Source organism: Nerophis ophidion, linkage group LG04, assembly GCF_033978795.1.
Source record: "Nerophis ophidion isolate RoL-2023_Sa linkage group LG04, RoL_Noph_v1.0, whole genome shotgun sequence".
NCBI lineage: Eukaryota > Metazoa > Chordata > Actinopteri > Syngnathiformes > Syngnathidae > Nerophis > Nerophis ophidion.
This window is the reverse complement of record NC_084614.1, coordinates 24,771,935-24,795,347: the sequence shown is the minus strand read 5'-3', so window position 1 is coordinate 24,795,347 and position 23,413 is coordinate 24,771,935. Positions and strand designations below refer to the sequence as shown.

The 23,413-nt window shown below is 42.1% G+C and overlaps 1 protein-coding gene across 13 annotated transcripts in view; it reads right to left on the bottom strand.

Moving 5' to 3' along the window:
- phldb1a (pleckstrin homology-like domain, family B, member 1a) overlaps window positions 1-23,413 on the bottom strand; it is a 70,185-nt gene that overhangs the window by 45,405 nt on the left and 1,367 nt on the right. For 11 of the 13 annotated variants that reach the window (XM_061897591.1, XM_061897598.1, XM_061897601.1 and 8 more), the window contains exons 3-6: window positions 13,520-13,621; window positions 13,208-13,331; window positions 10,561-10,731; window positions 55-180 (exon numbers count right to left, since the gene is read on the bottom strand). In XM_061897591.1, the coding sequence (XP_061753575.1) occupies window positions 55-180; window positions 10,561-10,731; window positions 13,208-13,331; window positions 13,520-13,621 (523 nt within the window). Of the gene's footprint in view, window positions 1-54; window positions 181-10,108; window positions 10,232-10,560; window positions 10,732-13,207; window positions 13,332-13,519; window positions 13,622-18,961; window positions 19,291-23,413 lie in introns of those variants that run through there. The other 2 variants (XM_061897594.1, XM_061897605.1) reach the window with 2 other exon arrangements.

Below are 23,413 nucleotides of genomic sequence, written 5' to 3'. Positions count from 1 at the left end.
TCACTGACTAATGTGGGGTTCATATATGGAGATAGTAGTGCAGCAGGTCTTTACCAGAAGGCTGTGTTTTAGAGGTGCTCAGTGCTTGGCTTCCTCCAGGTAGCATGTTCTTCATCCTCAGGGCCTCTTCTGGATGGTTAAAGCGGAAAAATGTAGATTGTCCAAAACACAGCATGCAGCCTGTCAAGAAAGAATAAGATCTTATGGGTCTTACCTTGAGAGGATACATTTTCATGTAAATGTAAGTGCATTATTCGCATGCTGTACAAGGCAATTACAGGTATTACAGGAGGGAAGGGATACCTATAATGGCCCCATTCCTGGGTGGATCTCACGTGAGAGGAATAATTTTGCAATGCCGTCTGCTGAAAAGGATGGAAAGCGCCACTCTACATAGCAACTGACACTGTGGTCAAGGATGGACATTAACACAAAACACATTTTAAGGTGTTTAAGGCCGGACAGACCTGGCAGGCCCAAGTGCATTGTGAGGGTCTGCTGGGAACGTCTGGTAGAGTCTCCTGTCAGAGAGAGTTTCAATTCACACCTCCGGGAGAACTTTGAACATGTCACGAGGGAGGTGCGGGACATTGAGTCCGAGTGGACCATGTTCCGAACCTCTATTGTCGAGGCGGCTGATTGGAGCTGTGGCCGCAAGGTTGTTGGTGCCTGTCGTGGCGGTAATCCCAGAACCCGTTGGTGGACACCAGCAGTGAGGGATGCCGTCAAGCTGAAGAAGGAGTCCTATCGGGTTCTTTTGGCTCATAGGACTCCGGAGGCAGTGGACGGGTACCGACGGGCCAAGCGGTGTGCAGCTTTAGCGGTCGCAGAGGCAAAAACTCGGACATGGGAAGAGTTCGGGGAAGCCATGGAAAACGACTTCCGGACGGCTTCGAAGCGATTCTGGACCACCATACGGCGCCTCAGGAAGGGGAAGCAGTGCACTATCAACACCGTGTATGGTGCGGATGGTGTTCTGCTGACTTCGACTGCGGATGTTGTGGATCGGTGGAGGGAATACTTCGAAGACCTCCTCAATCCCACCAACACGTCTTTCTTTGAGGAAGCGGTGCCTGGGGAATCTGTAGTGGACTCTCCTATTTCTGGGGCTGAGGTCGCTGAGGTAGTTAAAAAGCTCCTCGGCGGCAAGGCCCCGGGGGTGGATGAGATCCGCCCGGAGTTCCTTAAGGCTCTGGATGCTGTGGGGCTGTCTTGGTTGACAAGACTCTGCAGCATCGCGTGGACATCGGGGGCGGTACCTCTGGATTGGCAGACCGGGGTGGTGGTCCCTCTCTTTAAGAAGGGGGACCGGAGGGTGTGTTCCAACTATCGTGGGATCACACTCCTCAGCCTTCCCGGTAAGGTTTATTCAGGTGTACTGGAGAGGAGGCTTCGCCGGATAGTCGAACCTCGGATTCAGGAGGAACAGTGTGGTTTTCGTCCTGGTCGTGGAACTGTGGACCAGCTCTATACTCTTGGCAGGGTTCTTGAGGGTGCATGGGAGTTTGCCCAACCAGTCTACATGTGCTTTGTGGACTTGGAGAAGGCATTCGACCGTGTCCCTCGGGAAGTCCTGTGGGGTGTGCTCAGAGAGTATGGGGTATCGGAATGTCTTATTGTGGCAGTCCGCTCCCTGTATGATCAGTGCCAGAGCTTGGTCCGCATTGCTGGCAGTAAGTCGGACACGTTTCCAGTGAGGGTTGGACTCCGCCAAGGCTGTCCTTTGTCACCGATTCTGTTCATAACTTTTATGGACAGAATTTCTAGGCGCAGCCAAGGCATTGAGGGGTTCTGGTTTGGTGGCCACGGGATTAGGTCTCTGCTTTTTGCAGATGATGTAGTCCTGATGGCTTCATCTGGCCGGGATCTTCAGCTCTCACTGCATCGGTTCGCAGCCGAGTGTGAAGCGACCGGAATGAGAATCAGCACCTCCAAGTCCGAGTCCATGGTTCTCGCCCGGAAAAGGGTGGAGTGCCATCTCCGGGTTGGGGAGGAGACCCTGCCCCAAGTGGAGGAGTTCAAGTACCTAGGAGTCTTGTTCACGAGTTGGGGAAGAGTGGATCGTGAGATCGACAGGCGGATCGGTGCGGCGTCTTCAGTAATGCGGACGTTGTATCGATCCGTTGTGGTGAAGAGGGAGCTGAGCCGGAAGGCAAAGCTCTCAATTTACCGGTCGATCTACGTTCCCATCCTCACCTATGGTCATGAGCTTTGGGTCATGACCGAAAGGATAAGATCACGGGTACAAGCGGCCGAAATGAGTTTCCTCCGCCGGGTGGCGGGGCTCTCCCTTAGAGATAGGGTGAGAAGCTCTGCCATCCGGGAGGAGCTCAACGTAAAGCCGCTGCTCCTCCACATCGAGAGGAGCCAGATGAAGTGGTTCGGGCATCTGGTCAGGATGCCACCCGAACGCCTCCCTAGGGATGTGTTTAGGGCACGTCCAGCTGGTAGGAGGCCACGGGGAAGACCCAGGACACGTTGGGAAGACTATGTCTCCCGGCTGGCCTGGGAACGCCTCGGGATCCCCCGGGAAGAGCTAGACGAAGTGGCTGGGGAGAGGGAAGTCTGGGCTTCCCTGCTTAGGCTGCTGCCCCCGCGACCCGACCTCGGATAAGCGGAAGATGATGGATGGATGGATGGACATTTTAAGGTATTCAGCACTCTATTGCCATCTGGCGGCTGAAGTGGATAGTGCACCCCCAAGTTTGTCACGTTTCATGTGTCAGGTAAAAACTGCAACAAATGGGGCCAATATGAATCATCTTCCTTCTGTAGGTATTATTATCACATGTGCATTTGTAGCGCAATTCAACTTCCCTTGGTCTTGATCCCGTGTCCAAAAATCCCTACTATTTGAGAGTTAAGTCAAGCAACGCTAGCCAAGGACCTAAAAGCCCTAGGCTGTCAACTCATTGTCCAGCACATCTCTCAAGGTGTCAGAGAGTGACGTTTATTATCGCACAGCTATGCTAGCCGGCATCTGTTACACCTTTAACCATTTAGAGCAGGAGTGTTCAAATAGGCCAAAGTAACACCAGGAATTTAAGGATTTGGGCCTGCGTGGTACCTCCAGCTTAATTTTGAATAACGGACAGTCAAATTGACGCAACTTTTCCGCCATCTTCTGGACAATTTAAGTAAATCAGGTCATTGACCAGGAATTGTACATTGAAATATTCACAGCACAGCAATTACCTGTATGACCCAATCCAAATAACGTTTTTTGCCACTCATGGCGCAAATACATGTTGTTTTTTTTTAAATCAACATACATTACATTACGTTACATACATTACATTACAACATACATTACATTACGTTACATAACACAACCTGTTCACTAAAATTTGTCGATATTGTACGAAACATTCAAGAACCATTTATAATTCAATATTAAAATAAATCACTTAGATTTATAAATAACTTAGATTTATATCGCCCTTTTCTAAACACTCAAAGCGCTCACAGAGAAGTGGGACTCAACTTCATTCACACCTGGTGGTGGTAAGCTACATCAGTAGCCACAGCTGCCCTGGGGTAGACTGACGGAAGCGTGGCTGCCAGTTTGCGCCTACGGCCCTGCCGACAACCACCAATCATTCATTCGTCATTTATTCACCAGTGTGAGCGGCACCGGGGGCAAGGGGTGAAGTGTCCTGCCCAAGGACACAACGGCAGCGACTTGGATCTCAATAGGTGGGAAACGAACCTGCAACCCTCAGGCTTCTGGTCGGCCGCTCTACCCACTACGCCATGCCGCCCCTAAAATTAAAAACATTTAAATCCACCACAATGCATTGTGGGAAAAATGCAAAACACTCTCCAGACTTATCCATTTTTGCCGCATTTTAGCTGCTTGATATTTCGAATTGATTACAAAACTTTAAAGAGGTAGTTATGGAGGTAAACAAGGTAGGAGTCAAACTTCCACCTACTTTTAATAACCATTTGTATGAATTATTAATTATATAATATGTGTGTGTGTATATATAATATAATATATATATATGTATATATATATATATATATATATATACAAACCCTGTTTCCATATGAGTTGGGAAAATGTGTTAGATGTAAATATACACGAAATACAATGATTTGCAAATCCTTTTCAACTCATATTCAACTGAATGCACAACAAAGACAAGATATTCGATGTTCAAACTCAAACTTAATTTTTTTTTCTGCAAATAATAATTAACTTAGAATTTCATGGCTGCAACACGTGCCAAAGTAGTTGGGAAAGGTCATGTTCACCACTGTGTTACATCACCTTTTCTTTTAACAACACTCAATAAACGTTTGGGAACTAAGGAAACTAATTGTTGAAGTTTTGAAAGCGGAATTGTTTCCCATTCTTGTTTTATGTAGAGCTTCAGTCGTTCGTCTCCGCTGTCATAATTAACGCTTCATAATGCGCCACACATTTTCGATGGGAGACAGGTCTGGACTGCAGGTAGGCCAGGAAAGTACCCGCACTCTTTTTTTTACAAAGCCACGCTGTTGTAACACGTGCCGAATGTGGCTTAGCTTTGTCTTGCTGAAATAAGCAGGGGCGTCCATGAAAAAGACGGCGCTTCGATGGCAGCATATGTTGTTCCAAAACCTGTATGTACCTTTCACCATTGATGATGCCTTCACAGATGTGTAAGATACCCATGCCTTGGGCACTAATGCACCTCCATACCATCACAGATGCTGGCTTTTGAACTTTGCGTCGATAACAGTCTGGATGGTTCGCTTCCTCTTTGGTCCGAATGACACAACGTCAAATATTTCCAAAAACAATTTGAAATGTGGACTCGTCAGACCATAGAACACTTTTCCACTTTGCATCAGTCCATCTTAGATGATCTCGGGCCCAGAGAAGCCGGCGGCATTTCTGGATGTTGTTGATAAATCCAACAAAACAATGCACAGCAATACCATAACAATGTAATTCAATTCCAAAACCAAACCTGGCCCAGTAACACTCAGAACTGCAATTAACAGAGCAATTGAGAGGAGACACAAACACGACACAGAACAAACCAAAAATAGTGAAACAGAAATGAATATTATCAACAACAGTATAAATGTTGGTTATAATTTCAGAACAGCAGTGATTAAAAATCCCTCATTGACATCATCATTAGATATTTATAAAAATAAAAAAAAGAACACTACAGGTATTACAGGAGGGAAGTGGCTTACACTTGCATCGCATCTCATAAGCTTGACAACACACTCTGTCCAATATTTTCACAAAGATAAAATAAGTCATATTTTTGGTTCGTTTAATAGTTCAAACAAATTTACACTATTGCAATCAGTTGATAAAACATTGTCCTTTACAATTATAAAAGTTTTTTACAAAAATCTACTACTCTGCTTGCATGTCAGCAGACTGGGGTAGATCCTGCTGAAATCCTATGTATTGAATGAATACAGAATAGTTTTGAATCGGAAAACTATCGTTTTTGAATCGAGAATCGTGTTGAATTGAAAAAAAAAAAGATTTTAAATTGAATCATGGGACACCCAAAGATCCGCAGCCCTAATATATATATATATATATATATATATATATATATATATATATATATATATATATATATATATATATATATATATATATATATATATATATATATATACAAACCCTTTTTCCATATGAGTTAGGAAATTGTGTTAGATGTAAATATGAACGGAATACAATGATTTGCAAATAACTTTCAACCCATATTCAGTTGAATATGATACAAAGACAACATATTTGATGTTCAAATTGATAAACATGTTTTTTGTGCAAATAATCATTAACTGTAGAATTTGATGCCAGCAACACGTGAAAAAGAAGTTGGGAAAGGTGGCAAAAAATACTGATAAAGTTGAGGAATGCTCATCAAACACTTATTTGGAACATCCCACAGGTGTGGAGGCTAATTGGGAACAGGTGGGTGCCATGATTGCGTATAAAAACAGCTTCCCAAAAAATGCTCAGTCTTTCACAAGAAAGGATGGGGCGAGGTACACCCCTTTGTCCAAAACTGCGTGAGCAATAGTCAAACAGTTTAAGGACAACGTTTCTCAAAGTGCAATTGCAAGAAATTTAGGGATTTCACCATCTACGGTCCGTAATATCATCAAAAGGTTCAGAGAATCTGGGGAAATCACTCCACGTAAGTGGCATGGCCGGAAACCAACATTGAATGACCGTGACCTTCGATCCCTCAGACGGCACTGTATAGAAAACCCGACATCAATCTCTACAGGATATCACCACGTGGGCTCAGGAACACTTCAGAAAACCACAGTCACTAAATGCAGTTCGTCTGTAAGTGCAAATTAAAGCTCTACTATGCAAAGCGAAAGCCATTTATCAACAACATCCAAAAACGCCGCCGGCTTCTGTTGGCCCGAGATCGTCTCAGATGGACTAATGCAAAGTGGAAAAGTGTTCTGTGGTCTGACGAGTCCACATTTCAAATTGTTTTTGGATATATTCGACATTGTGTCATCCAGACCAAAGGGGAAGCGAACCATCCAGACTGTTATCGACACAAAGTTCAAAAGCCAGCATCTGTGATGGTGTGACAGTTTTACCCCACACTGTCACTGTTTGACCTTTGGCTTCCTCTCAAAACGTGCACATTTTTTAAGAAGCTCAACATGGACACACTACAAACATTCAATCGTGTTAGTGAAAAGCATGCTCAACAAACAAATTGTAACATCTCACTCAACATGGCTCTGAATGTGTCGCTAAAAGAGTCAGGGTGGGGCTGAAAGCTTTATGTAACTGAGCACATCTGCTTTGACTAATTAGGCCTAATTTGGGCCAAACCATGACTTTCAGGAGCTGGGTGTTGCTGAGGGACACTGGACATTTGAAAGTTGTGTTGTCTAAACCTGAATACACTGTGTACAAACATGACTGCTTTAAAAATGCAAAAGTACTATGTGAATACTTTTTAGACATGTGATGGTTATTTATGGTGTAATTTACAAAATAACTGTTTTCTTAATTTCCCCTGTCAAATTGGTCCTAGCTAGTGGGCGGGGCTATGGGCTATTTAAGTGGGGAAGATGCCATTAGTCTGCTGTTTGTCACTGCCAGAGGAGGTTCTCTGTCCTGAGCAAGAATTTCGGTCTCCATACATCAAACAACTACTGAGATTGTGGGTGCTTTGTCTTCCTGTTGTTCACCTCTTGACACTTTTTGTGATTTTCAATAAATGTTTGTAAACTGTTGCCAACTGCATGCCTTGCCATCCTTGATTTAAAGTCCGGTTTGTAAAGGTTACATTACCTTCACCCGAGGCGGGGTGTGACATATGGTGGCAGTGGTGAAATGGCAAGCCGCAGAGTTTACAAACATGACAGACGACGGAAGGCCAGAATTGGTTTGAGATCTCAAGTGTCGGAGGTTGCAATGACAGAGGAGACTGATGAGATGGTTGGTCGAGGGGCCACGGCGATGAGGCTGGACCGGACGACTATGGCGGAGGAGCGTGAAATTGGATGGAACACCGAGAAGTCTGAAGAAGACGTCAAAGGTTTTGAGAACTCTGGGGCTAAACGTAAGCAGCATAGGAAGGGGTCTTGGAAAGCTAGGTGGTCTGCTGAGCCACCAAGGACTGAAAGAGTGCTAGGTTATCTTACCCTAGTTAACATGTTCCAAGATTTCTTGCTTGGACAGCAACATAGGGAAGCTGTTCTAGTCCGGGCACTCCAGGAGTTAAAAACTGTCTGTACAAGGCCTAGCCTAGAGCACTCACTCGCTAACCAAAATGCTAACCGTCCTGATAATATTCATTGTGAGCAGTCACCCAAACACATAACTCGCCCATATCCAACGCGTAGCTCTCAAGCGTCGCCCTCCAGAGATGCCTTGCCACCTGACCACCATCTCCAAAAAGGCCCAAAGATGTTCCTTTTCCAGCAGGGAGAGGACATCGAAAACTTTCTTGTCCGCTTTGAGCGCATCGCTCACACCTGGGGCTGGCCTCAGTCTGACTGGGCCTGCCGACTTGTTCCACTTTTGACCGGCAAAGCCCTGGAGTCTTATTCTGCGATGGAGGAAGATGCTTCCAACGTCTACACTGACCTTAAAGAAGCCCTCCTTGCTAAGTTTGATATCTCTCCTAAGACTTATAGGCTCCAGTTCCGGTCAACCTACATTCCCCCTGGTGAATCTCCCAAGGGGACTTACAACAGACTCAAAGGTCTCTACAGAAGATGGATCAAGCCAGAGCAGCATTCTAAAGAAGACATTGCAGAGCTTTTCATTCTAGAGCAAATGCTTCGCATCCTGCCCAACGAAATGAAGACTTGGGTCAAGGAACACGAGCCAGAAGACGGACTTACTACTGTTAAACTTGTGAGCCAGTATTTGAATACTCGTAAAGGACTCCGAATGCCAAGGCAGCAGAACAACCCTGGAGCAGCCCAAAGTGCAGCCGACCTGTCACACCAAAGAGGAGTGCAGAAAGCAGTTGGTTACAGCACCTCAGGGGACAACAGACTGTTCCCGAGACAGAGTCCAGTGAAGGATCTCATCTGCTACCACTGCCAATAGGCAGGGCATCAATCCCCAGTCTGCCCCTTAAAAGGTCCCAAGCTGTCCAGCTTCTGTCATGTTCCCCATCCATCTGTCCCAGCTTCAGTCATGGCACCCGCTCTTGCACCCAATCCTGAACCTGAGGCCAAACCTAACATGATGCTAGCTTGTGTTAATGGCCGTCCAGTGCAAGCACTGTTGGACAAAGGAAAGGCATCCCAAGTGTACCACATCAACCTTCTGAAGGAATGGAAGGAGAGGAAATCCTCTGTGGAAGGAAAGGATGTCCAGGCCAGTCAAGAACCCACTCAAAGCAAGGAGTTGCAAGAAGAAACGGTGATGCTGGCACGGGAAGTGGAAATGGAGGATGATGTTGAGACAGATCTGTCCATGCTCACAGGGACCACAGAAACCTGATGTAAGTCACTTGTCTGCACAATCTGCCCTTAAACTCTTGCAAGTGTGTGAAGAATTCCCAGTATTGTTTAGTGGAAAGCCAGGAAAAACTCCATTAATTGAACATGTCATTCACTTAAAAAACCCAACACCTATCCGTCAGCGCCCATACAGCGTGCCTGATCGGATGGTGGAGCCCCTCAACCATGAAATCCAAACCATGATGGATCTAGGAGTGATTGAACCCTCGAACAGTGAGTGGTGTAACCCCATTGTCCTTGTTCCTAAAAAAGACAACACAATAAGAGTATGGGTAACTTCCACATCTGTGAAGGCACCATTAATGCTGAAAGGTACATACAGGCTTTGGAACAACATATGTTGCCATCTAAGCGCAGTCTTTTTCATGGACTCCCCTGCTTATTTCAGCAAGACAATGCCATGCCACATTCAGCATGTGTTACAACAGCGTGGCTTTGTAAAAAAAGAGTGCATGTACTTTCTTGGCCCGCCTGCAGTCCAAACCTGTCTCCCATCGAAAATGTGTGGCGCATTATGAAGCGTAAAATACGACAGCGGACACCCCGGACTGTTGAACGACTGAAGCTCTACATAAAACAAGAATGGGAAAGAATTCCACTTTCAAAGCTTCAACAATTACTTTCCTCAGTTCCCAAACGTTTATTGAGTGTTGTTAAAAGAAAAGGGGATGTAACACAGTGGTGTACATGCCCTTCCCCAACTACTTTGGCACTTGTTGCAGCCATGAAATTCTAAGTTAACGATTATTTGCCAAAAAAATTAAATAAAGTTTATGAGTTTGAACATCAAATATCTTGTCTTTGTAGTGCATTCAATTGAATATGGGTTAAAAAGGATTTGCAAATCATTGTATTCCGTTTATATTTTCATCTAACACAATTTCCCAACTCATATGGAAATGGAGTTTGTACACGGAGAGTTGATTCTAATTCGTTTGACTTTTGTGTAGCAAAATAAAGAAACAAAAATATTGCAAACATCTCCAAGTAGGCTGCAGTGCAGTTCTATATCATAGCCTGACAGCACCGTGTCAGTCAAACGTTATTAAAGCGTCATTATCACAGCAACAAAGGGATTATTACAATGCTATTTGTGTGATCATACAATGTTAAAGTTCAAACTTACGTGGTATTAAAAAGTGACAGAAAATGACTTTCACTGCATGTTCCACTGGCTAACTCTGGAGATGATGGTTTACATCCAAAGAGTATTCCACAAGGAGTTGAATAAGGTGTTAGAAATCCAATTCTGATAAATGAAACACATTTCCTCGTGTCAGACTTCCATGTGTGTCCTTTAGATGAAGCAAAGATTGGTTGAGCAGCTGCTGGCTCCACACACACTGGCTGATAGCTGGCTTCAAATGACATCCAGTGTAGCTGCTGGCTAACATCCCAAAGAAAGGTTAAGCTTGGGGGCGTTACTGTGCTGATGCCCTCTCTACCCTAAGTATGCATGTTATTGTATAGTTTTGTATTGTCTAATAATAAGTCATTTAAAGAAATGAGCTGTCAAGAGAAGGTATATTGAATCATTAATATTTTTTTTTAAATGTGGGAAGCAAGACTTTACTATACCTTGTGACAGGCGGTAAGGTTTAGTGACGGGTAGTCCATCTACACAGCACTGGCCTCCACATGGGTACAAAGTGATGGTGCCTGCCTGGTGTTCAATGTAGCAATGCTGCGCTTTAATGCCGGGACCCTGCAGAGGTATGTCTGTCTCTCCGCTGCCTAGTGTTGTTCTCCCTGCAACAACAAAAACAAAAACACGTCCCCAGCGTCATTTATTGGATGTCCACGTGCACTCGTGAATACCTCTGTGATGTATTCTTAGGTCTAAGGCTGAAAGCCAGCCAAAGCTCATGCGTAACAAGGGTCAAGACTCTTTGGGTGGAGTCACAAATGTATTCAACACATAGTTGAGCGCTGAGTGACAGGTGGTAGGTACGCTGTGGGGATGTGCTAAGCGTGGAACATACCATATGTTAATTATTCGATTAGGTGACTCAGACTGCAAGGTTTCATTAGGTTGAAGATCTCGGAAGTGGGATATCTAAGCTCATGTTTATGAAGCAAGTGAAATGTATATACAGTGGTGTACTTTGATAGACAAGTAACTAGTATTACTGTTTTATTTACTTTTTAGAATGCAGTGGTACTGCAATTCTGTATGATTAGGTTTCCTCAAAACGTTACCGAGTTTTCCCATACAGGCTATCATTTATTATACGGCCAAATATTGCGCGTAACAAACTCCCTTTACCTTTGTATCATTTTGTGTCCAAACAAAGAATCCCAAGCTTAGTCACTGGGCTTTTTTTCATTGAGTACGGCTATAAAATAAGACACAGTGGGGCCAGAGAAAGTTGTTAGTGCCAGCATGTAGATAAAAGAACTTGAGAAATATTCTTGAATTCAGGAAATAATTCACAGCAAAGGACCTCTCCCTTAATCTTTCTACCTCATGCCTGCTCGCAGTCATCGTCAACATTAGTCTTTCATAAAAATAAAAATGTAGATCTTGCCTTGTTTTTATCAAAACAATAATTATTTTCTTTAAAAATATAATTATTTTCTATAACATTTATTTTTTTGGTATTTTTGGATGTCTATAAAAGAAATTTGGATTTACATATTACCAATGGAAACATTTTGGACCTTTTGGTATGGACGTGAACTGAAGTATCACTGTAGAAGTATAGTACATTGGGTTCAGTTTGGTTCAGTTCAGTACAGTTTTAGTTTATTACGAACATGCATACGATACAATGTAATGCATTACATATTTCGAGTTGTTTCATTACAGCACATCCGAAAAGGAGTAGGAAGAAACAGAGCTTATTTAATCCTACTCCTTTTGATATCATAGCAATTTTATCCCCTTTGTTTGTTCTCTGTTTCTAACAGAACAGTGAATAAATACATAATACGTAAATAAATAAATATCATAGGAAGTAAACAAATATTAAATACATAAATAATAATTATCTTAAAATTAAACAAAAATAAAAAAAGGTTCAAGATGTTCATCATAATTGTTTTTCTTTTTACTTTGTGACTACTTGTAGTTTGAACAGTCTCTTAAACTGAATCATATCGGTGCTTTGTTTGATTTCTTTGGTTAATCCATTCCATAATTTAATTCCACTTACGAATATGCTAAAGGTTTAAGTGTTGTACGCACATACAAATGTTTTAAATTAGATTTTCTTGTGTGTGTCTCAGATTTTCCTCTAAGGTTATATTTCTCCTCTTTAGGGTAAGAAGAATTGTTGTACATTCTTAGGTAGCAGGTTATAGTTTGCTTTGTACATAATTTTAGCCGTTTGCAAATGTACCAAATCATTGAATTTCAATAGTTTTAATTCAATAAATAAAAGGTTTGTATGTTCTCTATAACCAACATTATGTATCATTCTAATTATTTATTTTTTTGTAACACTGTTAGTGAATCAAGCGCACATTTGTAGTTATTTCCCCATATTTCTGCACAATAACTCAGATATGGCAACACTAGCGAGCTGGAGGAGAATACGGAATGAGTTTTGGTCCAGAACATAATTTGCTTTTTTCATTATTGACGTGTTTCTTGCTACTTTATATATATTTTTACATGAGGTTTCCAGTTAATTTTAATCATCTATTATTACACCCAAAAATGTGTTTTATTTTACTCTTTCAATGTCTACTCCCGTCTATTTGTATGTGTGTTTGATTTTCCCTTCTACTGTCACCAAATAACATTATCTTAGTTTTACTGAGATTCAAAGATGGTCTGTTTTTGTCAAACCACCTTTTTAATTTGTTCATTTCTTCTGTTGTTATTTGTATCAGCTTTTGTGTGTTCTCTCCTGTACAAAACACAGTTGTATCATCTGCATAAAACACTAACTTTAAGTCCTTCGTAACTTTAGTTTGAACATGTTCACAAAGTTTACAGTAAGAACCATAATGTGAATCCATGTTGCGAAAAAAGCAGCAGGAAAAATGGAGGAAGCAAAACTAATTAAATCCCGCCCATCCTCATCAATTACTGATAATGTGTTCGTTATTGATTGAAAGACACAAAAGTGAGGAGCCCACAGTAAAACCTGTCCCATTAAGAGATTACTTTTTTTGTATTTTAAACTACGCAAACATTACGGCTTACAGTCATGTGAATACATATTGAACATATTAATATTAATAACACGTAATTCTCAGTCACTCAAATGTGTAGTACCTTCTTGCAGTGGCAACAATGTGATTGCTGTGCTCAAGCGCCCACTTCCCAAACTGACCAGGTGGGGGCGCTCCGCCTGGACTTTCAGGGACTTGCCAGTTTCTATCAGATCTAAAGGAGTACCCTGTCCGAAGAAAATCAAATATTTCATTAGATTTAAGGAATGATACACAGTTCATAACACATTAACAACAATACAATAGCCAGCCTGCACATTTTCCCTCTTGTGAGTGACAAGTAGGCTCAGAGCAACTTTTAGCAGTAAGAGCCCGAGATGTGTCTACTGTCCTTAAAATGAGATGAATGACTCACCTGTAGGACTTTGTGTGTCTCTCGTCCACGCTCCACTCTTTTCCCCCCACCCCGTTCCATGTCGTCTGGCCTGATGTCTGAATTATCTGACACCTGATGATCCTGAAGGCGACAGAGAGATTGATGCACATGGAAATACATGAGCGAACTGGGAATTGCGCTACTACAGTTGTACTACAATGGGAACAGTGGCTTCCATAGAGAGCCTCATGCCCCAGTTATAAACCCACGTGACTCAAACTATTATACTGGCCGATTGTGTCTCCACAGCTCCCTGGGTAGAATGGTGCCACTGATTTACGCTTCAATCCAGGCAGGATTTTACATGTTGAATGATAAACATAGATTTGACAGCATGAGTTGTTGTTGGTTGCTGTTTTGAAAAATACAATCTCAGACTTGCTTTGGTTTGACAACACAGACAAGCTCTGCAGGTGCTCGCTTCACACATGAGGGTCACATTGCCTTCACATTGCCAGCCTGCCCTGACCGAAGATGACTCACGGAGATACAAACTACATCTGCAGACAGATGCAACAGATTATATCCAGCTGTCGGCACATCATGGTCACAGCGGAACAACGGGAAACAGCTATCTACAAGAACCAGACACGACTCAAACAGCCACACATGGACACAGAAAGGCCCAAAAACATTGCATTAAAAATAGGACGTGTTTTCAAAGGCCCATTTGTCAAAAAAAAACGGATAGAACAATCTAACTTTGTGATTGATGATACATACGATCAACAAATTGAGAAAAAATATGAATATATTGGGACAAAAATGCCTGTCAATTACTATAATGGCTCTCTCACCTGATAATTGATCATTGTGAAGGAGACTGAGGGCAGCAGGAAAACAAACCCCTGCAACAAAGTGGAGTCTATGGAGTATTATAATACTTCAGGCTTTGTAGAGCAACCTGTTACGCTAAGATCAGCATTTTCTCAAAGTTAAATTGATGTGTGGACAAATCTGCTCGACCAATGAGCATTCAAAAGTCACTCATATGATATTAGTTTGGCATCCTTGGAACCTCTACTGAGCAGGTACTCGAAATATTCTATTGACGCAACCTGAATACAAGATGAACTCCAGAGGTGTGGACTCGAGTCACATGACTTGGACTCGAGTCATGAATTTGATGACTTTAGACTCGACTTGACAAAATGTAAAAAGACTTGCAACTGGACTTAGACTTTAACATCAATGACTTGTGACTTCACTTGGACTTGAGCCTTTTGACTTGACATGGCTTGCTACTTTACCCAAAACCCAACGATTAAAAAGTTATTCAGGAGCGCTCCGTATCTTTCATTATATACACGAGTGTGTGTCAGCGTGTGTCCGATGACACCATGTCTGCTGACTGTCAGCGCAACATCCAATCAGATTACATCCACGTTATTTTCGTCCAACAGCATCACCCAATCAAATTGCAGGAAAACCAACGAAGAAGCGCTCTCAAACAGCGCGCTAATGAGGAAAAATGATGCCAAAAGTAGTTTCGTTCGGGTATTAAAACTACGACGTGGTTAACAGAAAAGGAATTCCAGTATGCAAAACATGCAGTTTGAAGATTACAGACGGAGATGCAACAACTTCCAACTTCGTTCGACTTTTGAAGTTGCACAAAAAAAATAAGTTTTGAATGTAAGCTAACGTTTATTGGCTGAGTAACATAACTTTTATTTGCTGTGTAGTTAAATCAATGATGCTGCAGACTCACTGCTAACGTTAGAACCATAGACATCTTTCTTATAAGTAGACGCAGCATGGAGCGCTACTGCCTACTGGCGCTGACGAGACGAGACGCGCGGCCGCCATCTTGGAGTGGTGATCCACAGTGCGATACAAACCCTGTTTCCATATGAGATTAGAAATTGTGTTAGATGTGAATATAAATGGAATACAATGATTTGCAAATCCTTTTCAACCCATATTCAGTTGAATGCACTACAAAGACAAGACATTTGATGTTCAAACTCCTAAACTTTATTTTTTTTTTGCAAATAATAATTAACTTAGAATTTCATGGCTGTAACACGTGCCAAAGTAGTTGGGAAAGGGCTTGTTCACCACTGTGTTGCAGGGCCTTTTCTTTTAACAACACTCAATAAACCTTTGGGAACTAAGGAGACACATTTTTTTAAGCTTTTCAGTTGGAATTCTTTCCCATTCTTGTTTTATGTACAGCTTAAGTTGTTGAACAGTCAGGGGTCTCCGTTGTGGTATTTGAGGCTTCATATTGCGCCACACATTTTCAATGGGAGACAGGTCTGGACTACAGGCAAGCCAGTCTAGTACCCGCACTCTTTTACAATGAAGCCACACTGTTGTAACAAGTGACAAGGTATTGTCTTGCTGAAATAAGCAGGGGCGTCCATGATAACGTTGCTTGGATGGCAACATATGTTGCTCCAAAACCTGTATGTACCTTTCAGCATTAATGTTGCCTTCACAGATGTGTAAGTTGCCCATGCCTTGGGCACTAATGCACCCCCATACCATCATAGATGCTGGGTTTTCAACTTTGTACCTAGAACAGTCCTGATGGTTCTTTTCCTCTTTGGTCCAGAGAACACGACGTTCACCGTTTCCAAAAATTTATTTTAAATGTGGACTTGTCAGACCACAGAACACCTTTCCACTTTGCATCAGTCTATCTTAACCGAACCCGGGCCCAGAGAAGCCGGCGGCGTTTCTGGGTGTCGTTGATAAATGGTTTTGGCTTTGCATAATAGTTTTAATTTTCACTTACAGATGTAACGACAAACAGTAGTTACTGACATTGGTTTTCTGAAGTGTTCCTGAGCCCATGTGGTGATATCCTTTACACACTGATGTCCCTTTTTGATGCGGTACCACCTGAGGGAACGAAGGTGAAGTGAAGTGAATTATATTTATATAGCGCTTTTTCTCTAGTGACTCAAAGCGCTTTACATAGTGAAACCCAATATCTGAGTTACATTCAAACCAATGTGGGTGGCACTGGGGGCAGGTGGGTAAAGTGTCTTGCCCAAGGACACAACGGCAGTGACTAGGATGGCGGAAGGGGGGATCGAACCTGCAACCCTCAAGTTGCTGGCACGGCCGCTCCACCAACCGAGCTATACCAACCAAGGTCCGTTATATCATCGCTTACGTGCAGTGATTTCTCCAGATTCTCTGAACCTTTTGATGGTATTACAGACCGTAGATGGTGAAATTCCTAAATTTCTTGCAATAGCCCGTTAAGAAATGTTGTTCTTAAACTGTTTGACAATTTTTTCATGCATTTGTTCACAAAGTGGTGACCGTTTCCCAATCCTTGTTTGTGAATAACTGAGCATTTCACGGAAGCTGCTTTTATACCCAATCATGGTACCCACCTGTTTCCAATTACCCTGCACACCTGTGGGATGTTCCAAATAAGTGTTTGATGAGAATTCCTGAACTTTATCAGTATTTATTGCCACCTTTCCCAACTTTTTTGTCACATGTTGCTGGACTGCAGGCGGGCCAGGAAAGTACCCGCACTCTTTCTTTACGAAGCCACGATGTTGTAACACATGCCGAATTTGGCTTGGCATTGTCTTGCTGAAATAAGCAGAGGCGTCCATAAAAAAGACGGCGCTTAGATGGCAATATATGTTGTTCCAAAACCTGTATGTACCTTTCAGCATTAATGGTGCCTTCACGAATGTGTAAGTTACCCATGCCTTGGGCACTAATGCTCCCCCATACCATCACAGATGCTGGCTTTAGAACTTTGCGTCGATAACAGTCTGGATGGTTTGCTTCCTCTTTGGTCCGGATGACACGATGTTGAATATTTCCAAAAACTATTTAAAATGTGAACTCGTCAGACGACAGAACACTTTTCCACTTTGCATCAGTCCATCTTAGATGATCTCGGGCCCAGAGAAACTGGCGGCGTTTCTGGATGTTGTTGATAAATGGCTTTCGCTTTGCTTAGTAGAGCTTTAACTTGCACTTACAGATATAGCGAAGAACTGTATTTAGTGACTGTGGTTTTCTGAAGTGTTCCTGAGCCCATGTGGTGATATCCTTTAGAAATTGATGTTGGTTTTTGATACAGTGCCGTCTGAGGGATCGAAGGTCACGGTCATTCAATGTTGGTTTCCGGCCATGCCGCTTACGTGGATTGATTTCTCCAGATTCTCTGAACCTTTTGATGATATTATGGACCGTAGATGTTGAAATCTCTAAATTTCTTGCAATTGCACTTTGAGAAATGTTGTTCTTAAACTGTTTGACTATTTGCTCACGCAGTTGTGGACAAAGGTGTGTACCTCGCCCCATCCTTTCTTGTGAAAGACTAAGCATTTTTTGGGAAGCTGTTTTTATACCCAATCATGGCACCCTCCTGTTCCCAATTAGCCTGCACACCTGTGGGATGTTCCAAATAACTGTTTGATGAGCATTCATCAACTTTATCAGTATTTATTGCCACCTTTCCCAACTTCTTCGTCATGTGTTGCTGGCATCAAATTTTAAGGTTAATGATTATTTGAAAAAAAAAAATGTTTATCAGTTTGAACATCAAGTATTTTGTCTTTGTAGAATATTCAACTGAATATGGGTTGAAAATGATTTGCAAATCATTGTATTCGTTTATATTTACATCTATCACAATTTCCCAACTCATATGGAAACGGGGTTTGTAAATCCTATTTTTCAGTATCACACGGTCAAAACAGTTTTTTAGTTTAAGTAAGGATTTCATTTTTTTTATTTTTATTTCAGGCAAATTGATGCGCTTTAAATATTTATTTTACAGCCTAAAACCAATCACAGCTGCTGCTGTCCTTATATAGCCTGCACTGGCTGAGACAAGAGGGCGTTGTGTCTGCGTATGATGTCACTTTAGATTAGAGCACTGGGCGGAACCCCTGTAGGTGACAACTCCATCCAGTGTGTTGCAAGTGTGACTGTCTGAGTGGACCCAGTGACTCAGGGAGCAGACATCGCACTGACACTAGAGACCTCGCGTCTCTCCTGCCATCCCCCACTGCTTACCCCTATGCACGCCACATAGTCTCACAACGATAGTGGGCCGGTGTGTCTTGTCTTTGTGACTCACAAACTGTACGCACACACATATGTTCCTGCCACCTCCCACAAGCTCCTTGTAACTAACACACCCAAAGCCAGAGTTTCAAATGTGAGGCTTCTACTGCACCCTGTCATTATTGGGCCAGTAATGTCCTTCAGAGCGGCCATGAGATTCTGAAAATAGACACCACCAGCCGCACAGTCTGGGCTGACTTTTAAAGAGAAATTCCATCTGCTGAGGGTGACAAAGCAAGAACGGAGTAAAATATATACTTTGAATTATGAATTACAAAAACAGTCATAGCAGCAAAGGGAGTAGAAATAATAGCAGCTATAAAAACATACTTTTCTTCTTTACACTGATCCACACGCACCACCTACCATCTCTTTATTGTCGCAGAATCCCAAAACAGGTTACACATCCATGAGACAGTGTGCAGCTCAGTGTTCCCCAAAGCAGTGTCCACATTGTTGTTTATGTCTTGTCTGAAGCTGTTTCCATTCTCCCACTGAGTTCTTCTACTATTTCCCTCCTCCCAGCCTCTTCTCCTCCCATCCTGGTGCAAAATTACTTGCACGACCTCCAGTAGAAGTTTTTGCTTCTTCTCCCTTTGAAGACAGATCCGTGACACCAAAGAACTGTCAAGGATCACCACGATATTCAGGGAGAGCTTAAGTCAAACACTCTCCTATGAGTTTTATGGTTAAGCAGGTGGGTTGAGGATCCAGGATGGGAAGAACATGTGTAGGAGTTGACGGAAAAAAATACTTCCTGACCCTGTGTTTGAAGAGACAACGAGGGGTATTTACACTTATGTTGATCATCCATGCTGACATAATAATGCATGATGGGACAGAGAGGACTACCCCAGGAAGTGAGCAAAACACATGCTCTATCTTTCCAGGCGTCCCCCAGGAAATGACCGGGCTCAGAGGTCAATGAAGAGAGTGGAAGTGAGTGGGAGAATGAGCCCACTATGGGTCGCTCATTTCATTTCCCATGGTCAGGGCCAGGGAGGAGATGGAAGAAATGAAACAGATGATGAGTCGCAAAGGAAAACAACACAAAACAGAAAGAAGCTAAGTAACCGGCAGACCGTTTTGTAAAGCACAGTCGGTTGTGATGTTGCTGAGCCCGGAAAGCCCCGATGAAATGATTTATTAAAGTAAGGTCACCCGCACATATCAGTACTAATACATTAGACTAGGATAGGCTTTATTTATTCCACAATGGGGAAATTAGGTGGTTGCAGTGCAAAAAGTCCACAAAAAAAAAAGGTGACAACTTGTGAAAACAAGAAGTGAACATGAAATAACACCAAATACTCAAAATACATTAAAAACACAGAGCTGACACAACCAGATGCCACTTTACTGGTGCCATTTCTACATATAAGTTAAAGTACCAATGATTGTCACACACACTAAGTGTGGCTAAATTATTCTCTGCATTAGACCCATCACCCTTGATCATCCCCTGAGAGGTGAGGGGAGCAGTGAGCAGCAGCAGTGGCCACGCTCGGAAATCATTTTTGGTGATTTAACCCCCAATTCCATCCCTTGATGCTGAGTGCCAAGCAGGGAGGTTATATAGCTACAAAGGTAAAACACAACAAAAAAGGAAAAAAAAATTGCAATAAATAATACATATTGCGTACATACAATCATACATATACAAAAAAACACAATTTCAACATCCACATACACAACATTGGCCTCTAGGGCGCTCCACGCCATTGTTTGCTGGAGTGGGGTTGCGGCACGGGCCGGCCAAAGACAGGAACTAACCCAACAAAACAACCAAGAGAGTCGACTGAATTCAAGGCTGCCCACTAGTCCTTGGCCAATGTCGAATTCTCATGGATGAGCAACAATCCGTCCAGGGAGACCTAAGTGTTATCTTATCGGACATTATTTGTATGTATTATTTGGAAATTTTCCTGTACTTGTCATCCACAAAGTTTATTTTAGAAATAGTGATCTCATTGTCTATGCATTGGAACATGATATGGGATATGGCACCACACTGTGGAATGTTTACAATGAAAACATAAAACAAATGAAATCATTAATGTTTCGGAATAATAATTCCCTATTTATTTTGATCCAAATATCATAAGTGCATTCTTTCATTGTTTTCTTGATAAAAACAAGCAATTTCTAAAAAGATACAATAATAACCAGCCAGTATTCTGAATACTTGGGGAGCATAATCAGTGAAGATGGAGGGGCAGATGAAAATGTCAAATCCAGAATAGGGAAAGCAAGAACATCCTTCAACATACTAAACAAAATCTGGACAGCAAAAAAACATTTCTCTCAAAACCAAAGTGAAAATCTTTAACTCAAATGTCAAATCCATCCTGCTATACGGATCAGAAACATGGAAAACCACCAATAGCATACACACTAAACTACAGACATTCATAAACCGTTGCCTCCGTCGGGTCCTAGGAGTCTACTGGCCAGACACCATCACAAATGCCAACCTGTGGGAACTCACCAAACAAGAAACAGTGGAACTGCAAATCAGGAGAAGTGGAGCTGGATAGGCCACGCACTCAGAAAACCAAATAAATCAATCACCAAACAGGCACTAACATTGAACCCACAGGGAAAAAAAACGGAGGGAGACCAAGAACAACCTGGAGAAGAAGCATGGAACAGGATATGAGGGCTGAGGGGCTGTCATGGCAACAACTTGACCGAAGGGCACAAGACCGAAATGGATGGAAGGCTTTCGTCGACGGTCTATGTTCCTCAGGGAATACTGAGGCCTAAGTAAGTATTCTGAATGGCTCTTCAAAAGCAACAGCTCGTCAAGCTCTTGCTCCCCTCAAAGAGTCATAAGTCACTATCTTTTTAAGCACCTGACTGTTATGTAATTATCATGGGAGATTTATGGTTTCACTTGCATTGGACTAACCAAAATATATAACTTCCCTACACTGCTCTGTGCTACTGTGCGTGTACCTACTGATCGTAGTGGTTTCTGAGGTTTCCAAGAATGATGTTTCTAATGGGAGATCAAGACTGTTGAACTTGTGTGACCTGCTGTCACGGAGCAGGAGAGCAGATGTTTGCGGGATGTCTGCATGAACAACTGCGGAAAAGTGGAAGTAGAAAGAGCGGACTACAGCAGATGGCGGAGAAAACGGTTGAATTTTATGAGGGTGACCCTGGTGATACTCTCGGGTAGGTCTCGAGACTCCAGACCAGTGACGAGCAGTGAGATTCATGGCTGGTGAGGCACTGACTCCTGTAGAGCTTTAACTTTAAATAAAAGTTCTACAATCAATGTGAAAAAAATAATTTACCTCAGATAAAAAATATATATTTTCCAATAATTCTTAATACATTATTTTGGACAAAGGCTTAGAAGTATAAGGTTCTGAATCATCATTAGACACAAAGTAGTCTTTGTTGGCTTTCATGAAGTATGCCATGATTATTAGTGTTTTTCTTGAAGGGAAAAGCAAATATTGTGATGCGTCCGCAAAATTAATTTTGCCGCTTTGTGTTCATAAGGAGCAAATTCAGCAATGTTACATGTTATGAATGTGCTCAATACTACATTACATATATACTTACAGCATATATATAAAACGATGATGGAGGCGCCTAAGTGTTTTTTAGAGTGCTGTATTGGCGAATGAGAGTGACTCCTATTGGCTCAATTGTAAGGTGACTTTCGCTAGCGTTTATTTAAAATTTAGAATGCGTAAAAAATGAAGAACATCTGTGTTTGTGTCTTACATAAGGATTGTGAATGATAGACAAAGTTCCAAAAAAAGTGCAATTAAATTCCCCTTTAAAAAAAAAAGTATGTCCGGCAGTTTGCCTCTAAAGAAAGACAGTAAGACAGTTTGGAGCCGCCGCTAAGCCACACTGCACTTCCTCATTAGGAATTTATTTCAATTGAACAGTTTTTGCCGTGTAAACATGCCCACTTGTGAGTCACAGGGACATACTCTTCAAAAATGCAGGAAGCATTTGCATTGCATCTAAGTAAATAATGGACAGTAAAGTTTAGAGTGCCAATGAAATACAACAGTATCTTGTGCGAAGTAAGCAAGCATATACACATGGAAAACCTGGTAAATCTCACTCTTAGTAACACTAAATGAATACACTTTGCCTGACAAATCTTTGCTTCAGAATTGCATCTTCCTACATTAGTCAACATTCCAAACAAAATTTTGAAGATATTGCAGTAAAAAGCAGCATTATTTCAGTATTCGTGTATGGTGATTGTAAAATTAGGAAGCCATGCAGACTCGCCACAGCAAAACCTGGAAAAATTATTTTATAAAACAAAAGTAAAAGCACATGCATATGAAGCACAGTGATTACAAACAATTAATTGGAGGCAGTGAAGACAGTTGACATATTTCACACAAACGTTATCGTTTATCTGTAATTGTTGGTCCAAAGCTAATGAGAATGTTTCCACACATTTAGGAACACACATTAAGGTGAGTTGTATTCATGAAAAAAATGACTGCACATAACCATTACCAACTGTTCCCAAACAACACACAAGTCATTGTTTTTCTGTTAGATATAAATAGATTGTTCCTGCCCTGATGTGGGATCTGAGCCGAGGATATTGTTGTGGCTTGTGCAACCCTTTGAGACACTTGTGATTTAGGGTTATATAAGTAAACATTGATTGATTGATTGATTGGTTGGTTGATTGATTGATTGATTGATGCTGTATCTTGCTGTAGGTACCCCTGCCACTTCCAAAGACATGCACCAGGGAATAGGACCCTCCCACCTCCAAAGAGATGCACCTAGGGATAGGTTGATTGGCAACACTAAATGGTCCCT